The sequence below is a fragment of the Halichoerus grypus genome, chromosome 15, assembly GCF_964656455.1.
Source record: "Halichoerus grypus chromosome 15, mHalGry1.hap1.1, whole genome shotgun sequence".
Taxonomy (NCBI): domain Eukaryota; kingdom Metazoa; phylum Chordata; class Mammalia; order Carnivora; family Phocidae; genus Halichoerus; species Halichoerus grypus.
The window spans coordinates 57,522,117-57,544,305 of record NC_135726.1 but is presented as its reverse complement, the minus strand read 5'-3'; the positions used below and the strand labels follow the sequence as shown (position 1 = coordinate 57,544,305).

Genomic DNA, 22,189 nt, shown 5'->3' with positions numbered 1-22,189 from the left:
GCTATTTATCACCAACAGATGGGGACCACAGTCCCCCACAGTTTATTTAATTACTGTATCAATGTTAATTGCTTGGTTTTGACAGATGGAGTGCAGTTACGTAAAGTATTGATGTTGGGGAGACTGGATGAAGGGCATAGCGGAACTCTCTGGGTCTCTGCAAGTTCTCTGTGAATCTAACATTATTCCGGGGTAAGAGGTTTGTTTAAAAAATGTTATCGAACAAATAAATGTTTTCCAAAAAGTAAAAGAAAAAAAAAAGAAAGAAAGAAAAGAGAGATCAGTGGTTGCTGGGAGGGCAAAGGGGACACGAGGAATCTTTTGGCTACGATGGAAATCTTCACGAGGATGGTGATTTCACAGTGGCCAGAGCTCATTGAATGGCACGTATTCGTGGATGGGGTGTGTTGTATGTAAATTATGCCTAAATAAAGCTGATGAAAAATCACTAATAAAGACTACACGAAAAGAGGGGGAGTGGAGGATTTCATGCATGGGAGGCATCACCCAAGTGGACGAGGGCTGAGAAGCAGAACAGGGGACAAGGCCACATGGCCAGTGAGCAAGCCTGAGGCCACAGAAAGCAGGGAACGAAGGCTCCTGGGCTGGGTGCCCCCTGATCCCCCTACAAAGCTGGGATGGTGTCTGCGGGGACCTGGAGTCACCGGGGAGATCAGCAATCTGGGCCTTGGGTGTGTTGGGAGTCAGCCCCTTCCATTAGCACAGTTTGGGGGTGCGGGGACCTGATGGACAGGGACAAGGAGCGATGCTGTGAGGCACGGGGACACACAGCCACCGGAAACGAGAAGCAGAGAAAGAAGAGGAAGAGATACCGAAGGGGAAAGGAAGTGGGAGGGCAAGAGAAAGACAGACCGAGAGGCAGAGAGATCACAGGGCGAACACACACAGAGATTAAGATCAGGAAGTTGCAGATTCAGAAGACTGGCTGGTGTTAGTCATTTTTCAGGAGCAACCATTTTTGGCTTCCTGTTTCAAAACACGTATTCTTGGCAGCCCTCAGAAATGGGTGAATAATTTCAGTTCACTCTTACGATAAAATGGAAGCTTCTGGACTGTGGCTTAACAAAGGGAGCGTGTCCCCAGACACCTTGACCAGGGAGACCTCTGGGCTTTAGCCCTTAGCCCCATGGTCCGCAAGGCCACGGAGATAAGACTTAACTCGTCACCGTCAAAATGAGAGCTGGGTTCAGCATCCAGCTTGACTCTGGGGAATCCCAACTTCCTTTAATTTCTGGCTACGTAGTCTTCACATACTTTCCATTTCTTTAAGGCACTGAAGAAGATTCTTAAGATCTTGTATTAAGCAGTTTTAGGTTTTTAGACATAATTAATTGTATTTAAGACGGAGTGCAAGTCCATGGACTTAGTCTGACGTTTTGACAGGAAAATCTAGGGTTATTTATTGTTTACTTATTAAGAATTCCAGGGAGAGGTGGTCCTAGGGTTGGTTTAGCAACACAGGGACCTTCTACGGATCCTAGACCTCGTGTCCGTCCACCCCAGCTGTTTCTGCTGTTGTGTTCAAGCCCGTTGCCTCATGGCTGTGAGGTGGCTGCTGCAGCTTCATCTATCACATCATCATGCTACACTTCCCAGGGAAGGACAGGAGTAAAGAGGGCTGAGGTCCCATGAGACCCTCCCATATTAAGGGAGAAATAGGATTCCCAGATACTGTGGTATATTCTGCTTTCAGCCTCATTGGCCAGACCTGGTCGTGTGCCCCACTCTGGACCAATTACTGCAAACGGGATTGCTAGATTGCCTTAACCCAGACTTCATTCCACACCCACCCCCAGCCCCAAGCTTCGAACACAGCCCCTCCAACAGCTCTAGGTTCCTGTTGGTAAGGGAACTAGGGAGCCGTGACCGATGTTTGGCCACCATCAGCGTCTGCTGCAGCCACACCTTGGAGAAGGTGTGGCTTCCTGCCGTCAGGGCCGTGGACACGAGAATCTGTGGTGGGACCCCTGTCCTGCTGGGCTCCGTGGTGCATAAGTGTGTTCCCCACCCCGATTCTGCTCTTTATTTCAGCACGCGGCTGCAAGCCCCATCTGGCCCCAAGCCTGAGGTCTGTCTCCTGACCATCCCACCCCTTTAGGATTTTGCATGTGCTCAGGGGCACCCTACCTTTCCCTGGTTCCAACGGCACTGGGGGGAAAATGGGAAGAGAACTCATGCTAGCAGGATGTTTTTAAAGTTCCCAACACCTGACTGAGAATTTAATGAATATCATAATATTAAAGACTTGGAGGAGGTTCGCCTGGGTGGCTCAGTCATTAAGCATCTGCCTTCGGCTCAGGGCATATCCCAGGGTCCTGGGATCGAGTCCCGCACTGGGCTCTTTGTTCAGTGGGGAGTCTGCTTCTCCTCCTGCCTGCCCCCCCCGATAAATAAATAAAATCTTTTTTAAAAAATTTAAAAAAATAAAGACTTGGAGGAGGATTTTAGGCTTCCCATTTTAAATATGAGGAAACATTGGTGTAAAGTGCATAACGTCTTGCCCAAGAACAGATGGTTACTTTGTGTTATCAAGTCAGTTTGTTGCACAGATCCATGTTCTGCCTTATCCCAGAGGTTGACAATCAGGTTCTTACCTCAGGCGTTCATCTGGGGGTGAGTTCAGCCTCATCCAAGCATGTTTTGGAGGGCAACTTCCTCACTCTCATTAGTGAGAAGAGTGGGAAGGACAGGAGCGCATTCTTCCCCTTTGTGGGAGACTGCTGATGTAGAAACCCCATGATGTGCCCCAGCTGACACTTCCTGTCCCTTGTCAGTTGCAGACTCTGTCTTTTCACCCATCGGCTCCAGGGCGGGTGCAGGCTGCAAGGGTCTGGGCATGTCTCCCCATTTGACCACCTTCCTGGCCCTTGGTGAGTCCTGGAATGGAGGCAAAGGGTTTGAGGGACAGAGGGGGTGGGCGGGAGACTTGGGGAGGGGGCCTGCTTCCCTTCCCAGTCCTGACCCCAGTCCAGAAGACGTCGGGACACTCGGAGAGTGATGTGGATCAGCACCCTCAGCTCTTGCCCCAGACCTAGTCAGACCGTGCAAGTTCAGTCCTAAAAATGGGCTCCTGGGTATGGGGACGATTTCAGACTCCAGAGGGGTGGGGGGGGGGAGAAGCATCTATTTGGAAGAGGGGGCCGGGGGCTTGTCTCGAGACTATTTCAGAGCAAGAAGGACTGGAGCAGCCCCTGAGGAAACCAGGGATGGGCATCTCTCTTACCAGATCTTCTCTTCCAGTGCTCTGCCTGGGCCGAGTGCTCCAAGCACGGGAAGGTGAGTCTCCTCCCCATCCCCTCTGTACCCCAGAGTGCTGCTGACCCTGGGAGGGCCTGGGAGGAGCCCCTGAAATTTACCCCGAATTGCAAACAATCCCAAATGTATGACCCTCCCAGGTCTCTCCCCATTCTCCACCTGCGCTCGCAACAGCCCCCCAGACAATGGAAACCCCACAGGATTAGGCTGAACCCAAGGCTCTCCCACACAAGCCCAGACCCCCCCCCAAGCATCCCCTGGGCAGAGAACATGACAGTTGCCAAGGGCAGAGTTCCAGACGCCATCCTTGATCCCAACTTCTTTACCCTCAACACACATCACCTAGTGACATAATTTTAAATGATAGTTTTAAAATTTCACTTACATTTTTGAAATTTATTTTTCATATTTTTTCCGGGCAAAATAGTAGCTTTTTAGAGCCCTTTCACCATTTCTGTTCAGATCGCATGAGACCCACGCACCGCTCTTTGGTCTGGATCTGTCCTGTCCTCACGCTGTCCGGCTCACTCACCTCCAGATACCTCAGCCCTCCTTCTTTCTCAAACACACCATTTCCCCCTCAACTCCGGACCTCCTCACATGCTGACTTCTCTGTGTCAGATGCCCTGGCCACCCCTCTCTGCTCAGCGTGGGTGATTCACCCTGGACCCTCTGCTCTCAGCTCAGAGGCCTCTTCCCCCCAACCTCCCCGAGGACCCCTAGATTCCCACACTCACCCCAAGGGCACGCATCACAGTTTGTACCTGTGGACTCGGACAAGTGTTTGATCAGTATCTGTCCTCCCTCCATACTTTCAGCCCCGAGAGGGCAGGGATCATGGGGGTGTTTCTCAGGTTTGTAAGACTGGTGGCACGTGGAGGGCATCTGTACGTGGATAGATAGTACTAAGATATAGTAGAAACGAGGAAGGAAGGAGGGAAGGAGGAAGGAAGGAGGAAAGAAAGAAAAAGAAAGAAAGAAAGAAGAAAAGAAAGAAAGGAGGAAGGGAGAGAGGGAGGAAAGAAGGAAGGAAGGAAGGAAAGAGAGAGCAGGCAAATGAGCAAATAATCTCTCCTAGCTCCTGCCTCCATGAGGGATTTTGTAACTTTTTTTTTTTAAAGATTTTATTTATTTATTTGAGAGAGAGAGAGAGCACATGAGAGGGGGGAGGGTCAGAGGGAGAAGCAGACTCCCCGCCGAGCAGGGAGCCCGATGCGGGACTCGATCCCGGGACTCCAGGATCATGACCTGAGCCGAAGGCAGTCGCTTAACCAACTGAGCCACCCAGGCGCCCGGGATTTTGTAACTTTGATGTCGTCTTCCTGTTTCAGGGATACGGACCCTCTCTTCCTCCGCCACCAGCCTAGCTGAGGCAGATGGGGGTTTTCAAGAACCTTAACAACAAGGAAATAGAGATAAGGCTGAGATGCAGGTAGAAAGTACAGAGCAAACCCAGAGATGGGTGACCCACAGAGGACTTGCTTTGGAGACAGGAAACCTCATCGACTGAGGTCTGTGGGACCAGATGAGCTGGTGCTCCACCACACCCCCCACTGGACTTCCCCTGGGGCTTTGCAGACTGCCCCCCGCCCCCAGCCGGGGCTACCCAGGCCACAGTCATTCCTACAACTCCAGACTCCTGTTTCCCTTGTCCCCACAAATGACACGTCACCCTCATCCACTGTTTCTGTCCCAGCCCCCTCTGTCCCCCCAGAAAGTGGCCATGGGCAGCGAGAGAGGCCACACTCCGCAGCAGACATGTCTGGGCGCCCAGCCTGCTCTGACATCTCCCTGTCACCCTGAGGAAAGCCCAAGATGTGACCGAGTCCCGGGGTCCTATGTCAAGGGGGAGAAAAACTGCAGTGAGGAGAATTCACACCCACCTAGAATGGGCCTGGCAGGGGTGGGGGGGGTCTCTTGGGGGAGGAGGACGGAAATGTTCTAAAGGGGTGGTGACCATTGCACAGCTCTGCAAGTTTGCCTAAAAATGAATTGAGCATCTAACAGGGATGAATCGTGTGGTATGGTGACTTTCTCCCAAGTGGCCTCTGAGAGCCCACTCTGCTTCCCTCCTAGGGGCCCTGCCCAGACCCTCCATCTGGGCGGAGCCAGGCTCTGTGATCCCCCAGGGGCAGCCCGTGACCATCGTGTGCCAGGGACCCGCTGAGGCTGAGACATTCCGCCTGGAGAAGGAGGGAAAGGCCCTACACCCAGATGCGCAGAACCCACAGCATGAGACGCAGGCCAGATTCCGCATCCGCGCGGCGAGTGAAGACACTGCTGGGCTCTATCACTGTCTCTATCATAAGGGTGTCGACTGGTCTGAACGCAGTGCGCCACTGCAGCTGGAGGTGACAGGTGAGGATGTCTCTGCTCTGCCCTCAGGTTTCTCTGGGACGGGGTGATGGCCGGATGCGGTCTTCTGATGGATGCTCAGGGTTCCCGTGGGTGCTCAGGGTTCCCATGGGTGCTCAACGCACAGACGCACCAGGCTGAGTGGGACAGACCCTGGGGACCTCCACCGAGCATCAGTCCTTCTGTCCTGGTCACAGAGACACCCCACCCCTCCACACACACCTACTCCTCAGCTGGTGAGTAACAGACCTCAGCCTGGGGGCATTGCTGGGGGCGCTCTGTGCTGGGGACCTGGGGGGGCTCTGGCTTGGATCAGGGACTGGTAAAACCACAGTGAGGGGCTGCCACATGCAGAGCGCAAAGACACTCACTGGTTGAAGTACCTCTGTACCAGGTGCTGTGAAAACGGTCAAAGCTAGCAGCGGCTGGATGTGGGAGGCACTCCTCTGACCTTCGGAGAGCCCCCCACTCCTTTAATGTGCAAAGCGATGCAAGTTTCATGCCCAAAGGCACAAGGCTCTGAAGGGTGGAACCAGCCCGGGGGAGGGAGGGGCAGAACTCAGGCTGTGGCCACCCCCTTGTGGGCAGGGTCCTACTCTTGGCAGCTCTGCAAGGGACAGAGGTCCAGAGGGACAGAGAGACTGACAGTCTTCCAAATTACGGGAGAGAACGGGGCTCTTGATGGTTATGTCCCAACGGTGGCATTACGTCACTTAGAGGAAGACAGAGCCCCTCTCAGAGAATACTGACCCCGCTGGGTGGGGGGCGCACAGGCATGCCCCCTGCCTCTCGCCCCCTCCCCCATCTCTTGTTGCGAAGACTGAAGTTCAGAGCAGAAACCCCGCAGCCTTCCTGCCGGCATCAGGGTGGAGATTCCAGTCCTGCCTCGGAGCTCTGTGCCCGCGGACCAAAACCGTGCGCGCCCCAGTTTCCTCGCGTGCAAAAGGGGCGACAAATGTCCTGACCCTGGGGCGCAGGGGACGCAGGAGTTGGTTTACGCAGGGCACGGCGGTCGGGTCACTGCCTGCTGAATGCCACGGCCTGAAAAAGTGCTGGTCTTACTAATACTGACCCTTTCTTCTCACCCTTTCTTTGTATGCACCAGACACCCACCCACTGAGCGCTGGATGCACGCGGGGAATGAGGAGAAAGGGTCCCTGAGCTCCCAAATGTTAATGGGAAAATTAATTAGAATGAGGAATAGAAATGTTTATATATATTTGTATATGTTTAAATAGAATGTATTTATATATATCAACATTAACTTACAAAATTTCAGATCTATAAATATATTAGAATGTATATTTACATCATATGTTAAATACACAGTACTGTAATTAACATAATAAAATATATTAATATATTATTACATATGATATAGCGTACAGTATTATATTATGTGTCATGTATTGCTATAATTCATATATGTAAATACATACCTTATAATAGTAAATATGTATAATTGAGATACAATTGAGATATCTAGCTTATGCATTACAAGTAATCCTAAGTGATATATCATTAAAATTATTTACGTAAATTAAATTATACATATATAAGTTAAAACACAGAACTTAAAAATGTATATTTATATATATATATATATTTTTTTTTTAAGATTTTATTTATTTATTTGAGAAAGAGAGATCATAAGCAGGGAGGAGGGGTAGAGGGAGAAGCAGACTCCCCTCTGAGCAGGGAGCCTGATGTGGGACTCGATCCCAGGACCCCGGGACCATGACCCGAGCTGAAGGCAGACGCTTAACTGACTGAGCCACCCAGGTGCCCCAGTATATTTATATTTATTATATATTACAGCGGGTGGGGTCCTGCGTCATGGACCAAAGACAAGGTGTTGAGGGAGGGAAGTTCTGGAGGTGAAGTTTTCTGCCTTTCTTAAAGGACATTGAGGACTCAGCCTCCGGGGCGGCGGGAGGGAGGGGGCACTGTCCGGACGAGGCGAGTGGGGGCTCCACCTTGTGCGCGGAGGAGCCCAGCAGGACTCGGTTTGACCACCTGTGAAATGGACGTGCAGTACGTGCGCAGAACCCAGGGCCAAGCCGTGCTGGAATGACTGGCTTCAGCCGCGAGGCTTCAGGCGACAGGAGGACGTGGAGTCTTGGCTTCTGCGCTCACAGAAGGGAGATTCGCCCCCACTGGGGGGCTGCTGTGAGAAACAGAAGACATCAGCAATGGGGATTTTTGCGCGTGGGGTGGGAGTGCAGAAGGAGGTGAGCAAGGGGAGGGCGGAGGGCAGCACTGACCCACAGAGCCTCCTGCAGGAAGGGCTCGCTGTGTATCTGTGCCATCCCGCACGCTGTCATTAGCCAGGCGTGGCCCCTGAGCTCAGGAAAGGTGGCCAGTGCAGCTGAGGATCTGACTTTTACATTTATTTAACTTGCGTTTCAATGGAAATTGTCCAGTGAGGTTATCATACTGGACAGCATGATAGGGCATCTCCATCCTCACAGGAAGTTCCATGGGTCTGCTCTGGAGGAGCCCCCTTTGCCGGGCGGGGGGAGTCGGGAAGACTCAGCCTTCTCTGTCCAGCTCAGGCCTCTGACCGTGCGCTCAATTCCTCCTTCCCAGGAGACCCACAGATGCACTGGGAGGACAGTAACAGTCCCGGTGAGTGAGGGGGACAGAGGAGCAGGGTGTGCTTCTTGGGGAAGGGGAAAGAATGGGCTTTGGGGTTGGTCCTATTCCAGCTCTGCCGATGCCCTGTGGACAGAGGACTTCGGCACTCAGGACCCTGGTCTTGTAATAATGCTTCCCATGTCACAGGACTACTATGCATTGCAGAGATTTTATACCTAGGTGTGTGCAAGCCCAGCACCCAGCATACACATGGTATGCAGTTGGTGACCAATAAATGCGCATCCCTGATAATCTGCTTCCATCTTCCCTGTTCCCCCAGGCCTGTCAACAGAGCATGTTTCTATCCTCATTGGGATCTCTGTGGCCTTGTTCCTTTGTGTCCTCCTCTTGGTCCTCATCTTCCTCTATTATCAGCACCAGAAAAAACACAGTAGGTCTCAGGGAGAGGGTGGGGGTGCTGGGAAGAAGGGCTCTCTTCTTAATTCACACCCCTGACTGTCCTCAGTGCCCCCCAGCAGCAAAGGTGAAGAGCAGAGGCCCCAGGAGAGGTGAGGTTCCTGAGACTGACCCCGGGCTCCCTCCCAGTCCTCTGCCTTCAGGGGGGCCCCCAGTGCTCACTGTTCTTTCCCCTCAGGGTTAGCCTGGCCGTTGACATCCTAGAGAGGACACCAGGTAAAAGGAGGGACAGGCCAGGGAGGGGGGAACATTTGGGAACATTCTAGGATGTTCCCGATGCGGTGCAAGTTTAAAACCTGAGGCTGTGAGTTTTCAGGCAAACTTGCCTTCCAAGACCCACCTCAGAGACCTGACCCCTTGTCCTCTCCCCTCCAGATCTGGCCACAGTCGACAGACTTCCTGAAAAGGACGGGGAAATGCTTCACACCCCAGTAAGTCCTTGTACCCATTACCAATTGCTGCATTAACAGATGCAGCTTGATGAAATGATCTCCGTTTCTTTGCTCAGCAGTTTGGAAGCAGATTAGCGGGGTGGTTCTGGCTCAGGGTCTTTCTGGAAGTGGCTGTGAAGATGTGGACCACTTCTAGGATGGCACTCCACCCCCCGCCACGACTGTTGGCAGGACGCTCAGTTCTTCCCGGGCTTCTCCATGGCAGCTGGCCTCCCCCAGAGGGAGGCCACAGAGAGGGAGGGCCAGAAGCCACGTTATGCCCTCACTCTGCCATAGTCTACTGGTCACCCAGGCCAGCCCTGATCCTAAGTGGGAGGGAACTACACACAGTGGTGGTTCCAGCAGGTGGGATCACGGGGGTCACCTGGAGGCTGGCCTCCCCTTCCCACAGTCCCCTACCCTCTCTTCAGCCACCCTGACTCACCTGGGTCTCTCTCTCTCAGACCCCTACTGCAGGAGGCCCCCCGGACGTGACATATGCTCAGCTGGACCACCGGATCCTCACACAGAGGACGGCCCAAGCCGCATCCCCGCGGTCCATGGAGCCCACGGCTGAGTCCAGCACATATGCGGCCCTCGCCAGACACTGACTCCAGGCCCAGCTGGCCTCCACTCCTAGACACACAGGAAGCCATTCCTGCAGACGCGTGAAGTGGCCATTTGGAGGGCTTCCGGATGGAATCATCCCTTTCTGGAAAGCCATGCAGTCAGATTTCCTGGAGGCAAGAACTGGCGTCAGGAGACCCCTAATCAACATCTAGGAGATGCATGAGCCATGCGGTCCCTCCTAAAATCCACTAGGTCCTTGGAGAGAACGTGTAGCCCTTATTTCCAAACTCCCAGCTACAGACTCCAGACTCCTGGCAGTTTCCAGAGACTCAGCTATAGTCACTTGGCTGTTTCCAGAGACCCAGCTATGGTCTCCCAGCCACACAGTGATTCCAGATGTGTCCCCTGTGTCCCTAACTGCCCCCAGAGGCTCTGATTTAATTGTCCACTCAGCTGACTCTAAAGGCCTTCCAGAGTTCCAAAGTTGACCTTGAACCTGGACTATACGTGGGCAGCTGATAGCTGAGACGCCGTTTTCTGGATTATGCTTCTCTTTGTTCATCAATAAAAGTTTTCACAGGCCCGCCCTGCAGTAGCCCTGCACGGGGAGCCTGGTCCCAGTCTCTGCTCAAAGCTCAGAGCAGGAAACAAGACAAAGAATGCACTGGCGTTTTCTGAACTGAGTGTCCCAGGGAGGAATGAGGGCAATGCTGAGGAGACGTGTGCCCGAGTAAACGTGCAGATGGTACGACCCTACCCTCCACACACACACACGTCCACAAATGCACGCACGTACATGCACACACACACACCTCTACATGCACATGTCCACAAATACACCCACGCACACACATGCACACAAACTATACAAATGAATACACATGCACACGCACTAATGGACAGATATATGGACCATACGAGGGAGTTGGTGAGGCTGTGACCGCACAGGGAGGGACCCTGAGGCTTTCAGTCCACGCCGCGGAACACGGCAGCCTCGCATTTCCCATCCCTACTCCAGGCTCATCCGCACTGGAGGCCATGCATTCTCCAAACACAACAGCACCATCCAGCTCCAAGACCTTGTCCTTCATCTGACCTTCACTCCCTCAGCCAGCTAACACCCTTCAAGTTTGGGCTTGGACGTCGTTCTTCCTAACGGGATTGCAGCAACTCCTCCACGTAAAGTGAGGGTATCGGTTTCTCACGGCTGCTGTAACGAATCACCACACCCTCCGTGGCTTCCGACAACACAGTTTGTTATCTTACGGCTCTGCTTGTCCAAAGTCTGAAATCAGTTTCTCCGGGCCTAAAAGCAAGGTGTCCATAGAGCCGCGTTCCTTCTGGAGGCTCGAGCGGAGAATCCATTTGGTGACCTTTTCCAGCTTCTAGAGGCTCCTGCGTCCCTCGGTCCGTGGCCCTTCCTCCATCCTCAGGGAGCCCTGCGGCATCTTTAAAACCTGCTCTGGTTAGGATTCCTGCTCCTGTGACGCCTCCTTCCCCTTCCTCTGACCCTCTTGCCTCCCTCTTATAAAGACCCTCGTGCTTACACTGGGACCGCCGGACAATCCAGGATCATCTCCCCTCTCCAAATCCTTAACTCGCTGACACCAGTAAGACACCGTTTGCCACGTGAGGTAAGGTAACGTGTAAGGCAGCATGCGAACGGGCCGCCTCCCACTGGTCTGTAAAATGCTGGATGTTTTGACGGTCTAGTTTCCGTGCGCCCAGAATGACTCTGTGGAGCAGAACCTGCTACACCCCTCGTATTAGCCACGTTTCAGGTGTCTACAAACTTGACATCTGTCCTAGATGCATGTGCTGGACACGACCTCGGTCACTGCATTGACTTCCAACCTTCCTCACTGACCCCCTCTCCTGAGCAAAATCCTCTTCCTGGGGGTGCACTTTTCAAACACTCACCAGCTGACCCAGAGCCCACACCCCCAACCACCTGCCTTACGAGGCTCTCACACTCTGGGCCACTCTCTCCACGTGCCCTCATCACCCCAGAGCCACGGAACAGACCACAGGGTCATCTTTTCCGCTAGAGAGCCCACTGAAATTGTGGAGTCCAGCCAGTCCTGAGCCTGCTCGCCCTGGCTTGCTCATTCTTCCTGTAGAAACCACACCAAAAGCTCCGCTTGCCCCGCCGCACCACCCCCCCGCCCCGCCCCGCCCCGCCCCGCCGACTGCCCCTGGAGCCCTGCGTGGTGCGGTGTGCCCCTCCTCCTGAGAACTGTAACAATCTTTCAGTAGTGTGGCTGCTCCGTGCCCTGACTGTCCCTCACAGTTCCTACGAATACTCAGGATTTTTAAATCACCCTACTGCTGAGTTGGGATCACGTTCACCTGTTTGCTCGTGCGGGAGGTTAACTTCCATCACACATGAGCTGTTATGCTCCCCTAATCGCACACATTCTGATGGGGATGGGGTGTGGGCATCTTGGGGGCTGTTTCCTGAGAGCCCCCTGCCTTGTGGTGTGCAGAAAGCAGGTCGCCATATTTCCCTGGATCCGTTCTCCATCTTCTATTTCACATCACACGGTGTCCAAATTCCATGCCTCTCTCCCTGACCCCCCAGGACCTGACCACGTGGGCGGGCCTCGTGGCTCTGTTATTTGAACGGGATCCTCTCCTCCCTTCCTCATGGCCCCTGTTACTTCTTAATGTCTCCGCACACAGATTAGGCTTCTGTCCACAATTGCCCACTCGATTGCTTAGCACTGTTGCTGATTGCTACAGGGTCTGTAGACGAGGCAGCTGCATGCTGCCTCTACAGCAAACACGTGGGATCTGCACAACCGCGTCCCCACAGCGGGACCAGCTATGCCACCAGAGGCTGTGGGGTGCCCAAGACGCTTGCCAGGAGAGCCCCGAGCCCCCTGTGGGGTGGGACGTGTTGTATCTCTACCTGGCTTGTGGGGTCAGCCTCGAGGACCCCACTCACATTAAAATGGAACCTTACCCTGACAACTGCTAGGGGGGCCTGAGTGTCTCATTCTGATCGATTTTTATGTCTTTTATTATTATTATTATTTATTTTTTTTTTTTTTTTGCTATGGGGAGGGTAAGAAACCCGCATGCTTGCTATAGGCCTTGTATTAAAAGTTTTATTACATATTAAAAGAATATTTTTGAAAAATTCAACCTAAACTCAGCTGACTTATTATGGTGCAATTGCTATTTTACTTCTTTGCAAATATTAACACATTTTTTTAAAGATTTTATTTATTTATTCATGAGAGACAGAGAGAGAGAGGCAGAGGGAGAAGCAGGCTCCCAAGGAGCAGGGAGCCCGATGCGGGACTCGATCCCAGGACCCTGAGATCATGACCTGAGCCGAAGGCAGACGCTTAACCATCTGAGCCACCCAGGCGCCCATTATTAACACTTTTTAAAAAGATTTTATTTTTAAGTCATCTCAACACCCAGCATGGGGCTCAGACCCCGAGATCAAGAGTCACATGCGGGGCGCCTGGGTGGCTCAGTCGTTAAGCGTCTGCCTTCGGCTCAGGTCATGATCCCAGGGTCCTGGGATCGAGCCCCACATCGGGCTCCCTGCTCAGCAGGAAGCCTGCTTCTCCCTCTCCCACTCCCCCTGCTTGTGTTCCCTCTCTCTCTGTCTCTCTCTCTCTGTCAAATAAATTAAAAAAAAAAAAAAAGAGTCACATGCTCCACAGACTAAGCCAGCCAGGTGCCCCAACACTGACACAGTTTAATGTTCATATGAACCCTCCAGAGCATGTCCTATTCTTTTCTCCACTCCTCTTGCTCTTGAAGAAACTAGGGACTGATCATTAATTAACTTGCCCGAGGTCGGCCAGCCCTAAGTGACAGGGGCTGTAGACTGCAGACTGTCAGCTCCACTCGGGGACCTCAGGACAGGCTGCATCTCACCAGCTGGGAGGGTCTGTCACGGCTCAGAGAGGGTGGGTGACTGGTTTTTAAACACAATTTCAGCTTGTACTGAGCTTTGATTTCCCATTTGTACTCAAGGTTAATTTCTATTCGTACTCAAAGTTCTTCCTCTGGTTGCTACCCTCTACTCTGCATCTTTGTTTTCTTCATTACGTCCTGTACTGAATTTCTCTTTTTCATGCAGGGACACATTCTCTCTCTCTCTTTATTATTTTTCAACAGTTAGTATATTAGTCAGGGTTCTCCAGATAAACAGAACCAAAAGATTCTGTTATAAAGATTGTATATAAATATATATAAAATACATTTATATATAATATGTATATAGACATAAGGCATACATAATATGTATATATAATATATAAATACATTTATATATAATATGTATACATAATATATAAATGTATTTTTATATATATTTAAATATATATTTATTATAGGAATCAGCTCTCTCTCAGGTTATGGAAGCCAGAAGTCCCACCACCAGCTCTCTGCCATCTGGAGCCCAGGAGGCTGCTGGTATAATTCAGCCCCAGCCCTCAGGCCCAAGAACCAGGCGCTACGATGTCCAGGGCCAGAGAGGATAGTTGTCTCAGCTCAAGAAGAGAGAGAGAGGGAATTGGGCCTCCTTCCCCTGTCTGTTCTATCCGGGCGCTCAGAGGATGGAGGATGCCCACCCAAATGGGGAAGGTGGACCTCTTCACTCAGTGACTGAATCAAATGCTAATCTTTCAGAAACCTGCTCACAGACTCACCAAGAAGTAATGTTTTCCCGGCTCTGGGGGCATCTCTTAGCTCAGTCGGGCTGACCCCTAAATAACCATCACAGTCAGAATGGTGTATTTCCCCCTAACGTCTGTCTTGTTTGCCTCTGACCTGAGCCAGGCTCTCAGCAAGGGAAGAGTGGAGAGCCTGGCATTGGGCGAGAGAGGACTCCTGAGTCTTCTGCCCCCTCCAGAGCAGGAACGGCTGACCAGGTCGGGTACCTGCCCCAGTGAAAAGGAGTCCTGTGAGTCCAGGCAATGATGTCACTGGGGAGCTGACACAGTTTCAGGGAAATTGAAAAACGAAAGCAAAATAAAGCTCACACCTCTTCCATCTTGGGGACTTGGTGGGAAGAGGAGGGGGGAGAGGGCAGAAAAGCAGACGTTGTGAACTAGTCTTTCCTTCCTGACCCTCCAACACAGACACAGGGGTCAAGATTCAGGCCATGGGTGCAGGGACATTCCCCGGGACGGATGTCCCTGACGCTCCGCGGCCCCCGAGCGCCACCTGGAGGATGAGCCACGTTTAGCATGCCTGGTGGCTTAGTGTGGCCAGGCAGAGAGGGCGGGTCCACCTTGCCCTGGGACTCCGCCCAGTTCCCCTGAGGTGTGCCCAGGGAGACAATGCCAGGAGGCCCCAGTGGGCCCGTCATGGTGGGAGGAGAGATCCCACCTGGGCCAGGCTGCAGGGGCAGGAGCGGGTGTCCTGACACTTCCACTGAACCCCTGGGACAAAGGGGACATCGAGATGACCAGAAGGGTCCCCAGGCCCCAGGGAGCAGAGAAAGGCTGGGCCCTGTAACCCGGGGGCACAGACATCAGCTGGGCCTCCAGCAACCTGGTGAGCAAACCCCACATCCCCAGGGACCAGCAGGAGGCTGAGAGGCGGCTGCTCCCTCCACCTGGGACACCATCCTGGGAAAGAGCATGGAGACCAGCAAAAGATGCAGGAGTGTTTGCAACGATTGGGAGGGACTGTGTGTGTGCATGTAAATGTGTGTGTGTGTGTGTGTGTGTGTGTCCCCTGCTTAAGACGGGGCAGCTCCTGAGTGAGACCAGGTCACTGATGGACAAAGACATTCTATTTCTTCAGCTGAACGGCATTACATCCTGCTCTGTTACACACACACACTCATGCACACACGCACATCCCCCAACACACACCCACGATGGTACGTTCACTTATGTGTGGACTCTGTAACTTCTCCAGGTTTGAATTTCCTAACGAATGACTTCTAACCTATCTTCGATGAAATAGAGCAACTCCTGTGCTATTGTTATAATTGCTCCCACGGTTTTCGAGCATTTTTTTCTCTCCCAGCACGAGCAATCATCTAGAGGCCCTCCTTCAACTGCTTTTTCACTGAAATCCACCAAAGGCATGCTTGCATGCGTGGGCTTCCACGGCACCCTCTCGTGGTTTGCAGCACATCCTGATGAGCCCCCCACACACACACAGGTCCCGCTCAGCTGCTCAGTATCCTCCTGCTCCCTCTGGTTCCACCTTCCTGCCTGGGCAACATCACCTAAGCAAGAGTCACTGATTGGGAGGCAGTCAATGGCAACACCCATTTGCAGTGTTGGGGTCTTTCTCTAGGGATGAGTTTCAACAGAGCATCGCCACCTTTTCCTCCTGCTTCTTTGGGAATCAAGGATGGTTGCTTTCATGTAGAAAGAGAAGTGCTTTTCTGGGGAGAGCAGCCCTGACCCCGAGCCCCAGGTTCCCTGCAGTAGGTGGGGGACCCTCTCCGTGGGGGCCACATGGCCTCTGAATCCACAGGGCTGCTTCCTGGGTTGTGTCCATGGCAGAGCCCATGGGTCTGGACCTTCTGTTTCTTCGAGGCTGGGAACACGGAGGTCTGGGCATCAGACATGTGGTTTCAGGCCAAGAATCATAGAGCACATGGGCCTTGATGCCCGGAGGGACGGCAGGCATAGAGAGCTTGATTCTCTTGTCCTGGAAAAACAGTGGCTACAGGGGCTGGGTCTGCTCTGGGCTTGTGTGCCAGGTCTAGGGAGAGCCCCATGTCTGTGCCCCTGGTCCAAGAGCACAGCACAGACCCCTCCTCTGTCCCTAACAGACCTCGCCTTGCTGACTCCAGGACCCCAAGGCAGTCCCTACCCCAGGACTCCAGCTCTGCCTGGGAGCCCAGCTGGTGTCCATGGCTCAGCTAGCCACTCCCCTGAGCTCTGATCCTAAAAGGCCCAGGCCTTTCCCTTCCCTGCCTCCTTCTCCTGGGAGGTCAGTATGGGTCTTAGAAGCCCCAGGATGCTTCCAGGTCCTCAGCCTTCCTTCCCAGGGTGAGCAGGTGGTGCATGGGACATATCAGAATCCAGTGGATGTTTTCAGTCCCCCCAGGAACTGGGCCCTAGTAGAAACTGTGAAAGGAACATAAGATTCGCTGAAATGTAAAGGCCGGTCGAGTTATAGGAGAAGCTTTTGAGAATCAAGGACATGCAAAAGCCCCAAGTTGCTAGAGGCCTGGGAGTGAGGGGGACAGACAGGGAGGAGACGATGCTCTGACTGCATGTCGTCATCAGGGATGGGGCTCCGGACCACCTCCCTTAGTCACAGTCCTGTGTTCTGTGCCATAAATGGACCAGGGAGCCCCACGGGGGTCCAGACAAGAACCAGCCCCCATCGCAGCCCCAACAGCGCAGGAAGCCTTGCCCACCAATGTTTGCACAAACATTATTGTTTCCTTAGTGGATTTGCATCTGTAGACTTCAGGGCTTTCCGTTAGAACCGGGATTTTTTTTTTAAATATCTTATTTTTAAGTAATCTCCACAGCCAAGGTGGGGCGTGAACTACAACCCCAACATCAAGAGTCACATATCCTACCGACTGAGCCAGCCAGGTGCCCCAGAATGGGATGTTTGACAGCATGAAAGTCCTCCTGTCCTGCCTCCTCCTCCTGCCCCCACAGCCCCGTCAGCGCTCCCTAACGAGAGAACCTGACCTGACCGTCTGGGAGGGAGGGGCGAGTGTGCAGAGCAAGGCCCAGAGTCACAGGATGCAGAGGGGTGCAGAGACAAGAGCATCATACCTGAGCAGAGCGCCACCTGCCCTAGAGAGCATGAGGGAGACCTGGCCTGAGCGTTCTTCCAACGTGCGACCTGCCTGTCTCTGCACCCGCCGCCCAGAATAACATGAAGTTGTCAGAGAATTTCATGATTGCCCTTTGCATTTGGGGAATGTGTAGCTTGAGAACAGTCAGCCTGGTAGGACCAGGAGCTAGCCAGAAACTTCCCCTTTCTGTGCTCCACACCATCTGTCTGTGGCTGTCTCTGAAACTATGTATCTTTCTACTTGGCTGTCTCCAATCTATGTGTAACTATGTGTGTGTATCTATCATCTCTTGGGTGCCTACGTTTGTATCCAGTTATGTATCTACTTATCCCCCTAGGAATGCACCTGCCATTATCCACAGTCCCATCATCTCTCTCTGTGCGTCTACCCATTCGTCATCTGCAGCCCAGCATGTCTGTATTTATGTCCATGTACACATATGTATGTATGCATGTACTATCCATGCACTTTATCATGTATCATCTATCTCTATCTCACCTCCCTATCATCTCTCTGTCTGGCTCTATAATCACCAGTTAATTCCAGGGGGGTTCCATCTGGACATGGGTTCAGACTGGTCATGTAGTATTTCACTGGAACTCCTTCCAGAAATAAAGGCTCTGTGAAACAACAGAGGAAGGTAGAGCTGGGCCTGTGCCCCCCACTCCCTTCCTGTGAAACCACAGACAGGAGCCCTCGGAGCCCTTCCTGCTCACTTCCTGACCCGCAGGGCCCTGTCCTGCCACCCCAGAACGAGGATAGTGCAGTCCGCCAGAGGCTGGCCACGTCCTGCAATCCCGCGCGCTTCCCGGGCCTCGGTGAGTGGGAAAGGCAGGGGCACAGCAGGTGGAGACTCCAGCGGGGTCCACGTTGGCCTCAGTCAGCCTCCATCCAGGCCTGTGGGTCCCCGGGGAGGACTCTCCCTGCAGGCCCTGCCACTCCGTGCCAGGGGCCTAAGCCAACCGTGCAGGGACCAGAGCCTCTGACTTTGGGATGGGGCAGGTCAGACGGGAGGAAGGCCAGAGCAGGTGTCTGGTTGGGGGTCACCTGGGAATCGTCTGGAACCTGCTACAGGGGAGAGAAGCTATCTCAGGGAGTTCCTGTTGACTGAGGGTGGTTTGGGGGCTGGCAGCACAGTGACCCCCACAGAAGGTCCACTGGCCACCGAAGACGGAGGAAGGAGCCCTGTGTCCAGGAAGGAGTCGGGCCCTGCGGACACCCTCCTGCGAGCCCCGGGAGACCACGGCAGGCCTCTGACCTCCGGAACTGAATAAGCATAATAAACCTGCTTTGTCGTAGCAGACGAGGAACCTCAGACCCCTGGTGTCTGACACTGTTCTCCGTCGATTCCCAGTCTTCTGGAAACGGATTCCGGCACTGACCTTTCCTTCCAGCACCCTGACCTCAGCCCGACGTGTCATCCCAAACCTGGGAGCACCAGTGCCCGAAGCCCTGCCTGGCCACATCCTGGAGGCCTGGGCTTCATGTCCCACTGCTGCAGGTGGTGGGATGCAGAGCTCGGCCCCGGCTGCTTACGTTACACTTGTATCTCTGATCTTTCAAACCCCTGTTCCTAAGAAATCAATGTAATATTTTCCCGACTTACCCTGTGGCTCTGGTGTTGATGGGATGTAAGCGTATCTTAATTTTTATTTGTGTATATTAGCATCGGGGTGCGCTTTTCCGGTGTCTTACGGTTTAACTGTGTTTTGCAGTGTGTAGAACATTCGTCAGTTTCAAACGCTAAAAACCCCTGAAATGGTGCGTTCAGGGATGAGCCACCTCCTCTGTCCCCTACACCCCCCCCCCGCTCCCACACTGTAGGTGACGATTTTTGTCAGATTCTGGTTTTCAGAGCGAACAAGCGATCTGTGGAAAGGTAAGTCAGCAGACACATCGTGTTACTTAACTCCTTTCTCAGAAGGAAGTTAGCCCATTATAGAGCTTTGTACCCCGCTTTCTGCTTTTCCAGTTCCTGATGCTCCTGGAAGAAGCTGCCGCAAACTCCGCGCTGGAAACAGTGCACATTCACGCCCGTGCGGCTCTCTGGCCGAGGAGTCTGACGCGGTCCCATTGGCTGCATGAAGCGGTCAGCAGGGCTGCGTTCCTTCCAGGCGCTAAACAAAACACTCGTGAACAACAAACGGATCAAAGTAAAAAAATCGTAACAGAAACAAAAAATATCTCTAAACAAACGAAAATGGAAAGACACATACCAAAACCTGTGTATAGGCTGCTGCAGAAGCATTTCAGAGAGGGAAATTTGTAGTCGTGAATGCATCTGTTAAGAAATTGGAAAGATCTCAGGCGCCTGGGTGGCTCAGTCGTTAAGCACCTGCCTTCGGCTCAGGTCATGATCCCAAGGTCCTGGGATCGAGCCCCGCATCGGGCTCCCTGCTCTGCGGGAAGCCTGCTTCTCCCTCTCCCACTCCCCCTGCTTGTGTTCCTGCTCTCGTTCTCTCTCTCTCTGTCACATAAATAAATAAAATCTTAAAAAAAGAAATCAGAAAGATCTCAACTACACAGCCTAACTTTACACCTCGAGGGACAAGAACAAAAAGAGTACACTAATCCCAAAGTTAGCAGAAGGAAAGAAGGAGAGTGGAAAGAAATGAAATAGAGACACACACCCCTGAAAAAAAAGAAAAGATCAATGAATCTAAGAGTTTGTTGTTTGAAAAGATAAGCCAAATTGGCAAATGTTTAGCTAGACCACCTAAGAAGAAAAACGAGAGAAAACTTGAATAAAATCGGAACAGAAAGAGGCATTGCAACTGACACCATAGAAATACGTAGAATCGTAAGGAACTACCACCAACAACTCCATGCCCACAGATGACACAACCTGGAGGAAACCGACCAACTCCCAGCAATACAGAACCTACCATGACTAAATTAGGAAGAAACAGAAAATCTGAACAAACCGATAATAAGCAAGGAGACTCAATGGGTCATCAAAGACCCGTCAACACAGAAAATCCCAGGACACCAGATGGCTTCACTGGCAAATTCTACTGAACATCCAAAGAAGAATGAATGCCAATCATTCTCAAACTCTGCCCAAAAAGTGGAAGTGGGGCGGGGCAGGGGGGGGCGGACATTCTCAAACTTGTTCTTCCAGGCCAGTGTTATCCTGATGTCAAAGTCAGAGGAAGACTCTACATGTTATCCTGATAATGATATCCCAAAATCAGATGAAGACACTACCAAATAAATAAATAAATAGATAGATAAATAAATAAATAAAGAGACCAAAGTTTTTATCTGTCCTTCATAACTCCAGAACAATTTCCCAGACAGATCATTCTTACCAGCATCTTTTTCCTTTCAGTGTGTTAATTAGTCTTGAATTTGGATGTCCAAGTATCTCCCTGGGTTTAGGGAGTTCTCGGTTATCATTTCTTTACATAAGCTTTCCACTCCTTCTCTCTCTATCTCTCCTTTTTCTGGAACTCTAATCATTCTGTTCTGTGGTAGATGCTGTCCCGTGCCTTCTATTAATTTTATTCATTAACTGAATTCCTCGAGTCCAGAATTTCTATTTGACTCTTTTGTACGACTTCTATCTCTTTGTTAAATTTCTCTTTTGGTTCACGTATTGTTCTTTTCTCGTGACTCGATGAGTTTTGTCAGTGCAGCTATTTTGAAATCTTGGTCAGCTACATGGCGAAATTCCAAGTCTGAGTTCAGTTACTGGACGGCTGTCCTCATTTTTGCTGATGACATGTGTCCTTGATTCCTTGATTCCTCATGATCCTTGGAGTTTCCCATGGCTGTTTTAGCATTTGAAGTGGCGGTCACTCCACAAATCTTTAGTAGCTGTCTTCATGTGGGAGATGTTTTTTCATTGGTCCTGCTTATATGTGATACTTTTTCCAACTTTGCAAGGATGCACAAAATTCGTAAACTTGTATTTCCTTTCTGGTCCTTGAAACCCACCAGGCTGGCTGCTGGAATCTCTCTTTGTTTTGCTACAAGTTTGTGGTTTCTCTGTTGCCCACAGACCCCAGTTTGTTTTCTGAACCTGGCCACAGCATGGAATGAGGTGTGGGTTTTCACACTTGGGGAGTGGAGAGCACCCTTGGGCTGGGGCTGGGGGTGTTGGGGTTTCAGATCTCCCAACAGCTCAGAGACAGGCTTCCTGCTGGGGTCCTGAATGCAGTCAATGGGAACCACATCTGTTTAATCCCTTGGATATTCTTATCTGCCTCTTTCCCCATCTCCTGCTCCCCCCATCTGGAGGTCCTGCTTCAATACTCTGGGTGTCTCCAGCAGACCCACACAGCTGGGGAGGCCGGGCACCCCTCACTGTTCTCCCATTCCATGTTGGCTAGTTCAGCCCTCCCCCAACTATGCCCCCCACCCCGGGCAGAGGGGTGACTTGGCAAAATTCCTCTTACTGTCTCAAATGCATCTCCACTTCCTTCATTTACAACAAAGGGTCAGAATATACATGTCATTTCTAAATATATGCACCTTAACACTTGGTGGGTGTTTCCCGGTCTCTGTAAAATGTTCAATTACGTATCTCTTCAGCTGTTGCAGACATCATCCTCGTTTCTGTCCTTCTGGCACTTACAACACATCCTCATTCTGTTCCCCCAGCATCTCGAATTTCCACGTCTGGTCTCTCTATGCTGCCTTCTGGAAAACCCCTCAATACTGCATTCCAGTTTTATAAATGGCTCTTCAACTTTGTCTTGTCCTTAATGGAAAGAATTTTTTGAATGTATTGATTTTATTGGATTTT

The 22,189-nt window shown here is 51.8% G+C and overlaps 1 protein-coding gene and 1 long non-coding RNA gene across 11 annotated transcripts; one reads left to right on the top strand and one right to left on the bottom strand.

Annotated features, from left to right (window-relative positions):
- The first annotated feature begins 2,752 nt into the window (after positions 1-2,752).
- Positions 2,753-12,833, top strand: LAIR1 (leukocyte associated immunoglobulin like receptor 1). 10 transcript variants are annotated; one of them, XM_036092102.2, is made up of 11 exons: positions 2,815-2,891; positions 3,262-3,297; positions 4,973-5,138; positions 5,353-5,634; positions 5,733-5,867; positions 8,221-8,259; positions 8,549-8,659; positions 8,735-8,777; positions 8,864-8,901; positions 9,061-9,116; positions 9,581-12,833. In XM_036092102.2, the coding sequence occupies exons 3-11, from the start codon at positions 5,000-5,002 to the stop codon at positions 9,725-9,727; spliced, it is 990 nt and encodes a 329-aa protein (XP_035947995.1). In that variant the 5' UTR covers positions 2,815-2,891; positions 3,262-3,297; positions 4,973-4,999; the 3' UTR covers positions 9,728-12,833. The 10 variants fall into 10 exon arrangements, 7 of the variants coding, with proteins under 7 accessions (XP_035947996.1, XP_035947995.1, XP_077918805.1 ...); XM_036092103.2 differs by lacking the exon at positions 4,973-5,138 and having other exon boundaries at positions 2,753-2,891; XR_013444149.1 differs by lacking the exons at positions 2,815-2,891; positions 3,262-3,297 and having other exon boundaries at positions 4,794-5,138; positions 8,745-8,777; positions 9,581-9,660.
- On the bottom strand, positions 7,219-21,428 carry LOC118535634 (uncharacterized). Its single transcript, XR_013444152.1, has 4 exons — positions 20,751-21,428; positions 19,656-19,720; positions 19,392-19,556; positions 7,219-7,798 (listed from the first exon to the last, which is right to left on the bottom strand). It is a non-coding gene; the product is annotated as an uncharacterized LOC118535634 (long non-coding RNA).
- Positions 21,429-22,189: the final 761 nt, after the last annotated feature.

Coding starts and splice junctions, on each gene's coding strand:
- LAIR1 (XM_078062679.1), top strand. CDS start 4,802: ATGAGCTGGTGCTCCACCACACCCCCCACTGGACTTCCCCTGGGGCTT. Junction 8,778..8,863: donor GAGCAGAGGCCCCAGGAGAG/GTGAGGTTCCTG, acceptor CTTTCCCCTCAG/GGTTAGCCTGGCCGTTGACA. Junction 9,117..9,580: donor GGGAAATGCTTCACACCCCA/GTAAGTCCTTGT, acceptor TCTCTCTCTCAG/ACCCCTACTGCAGGAGGCCC.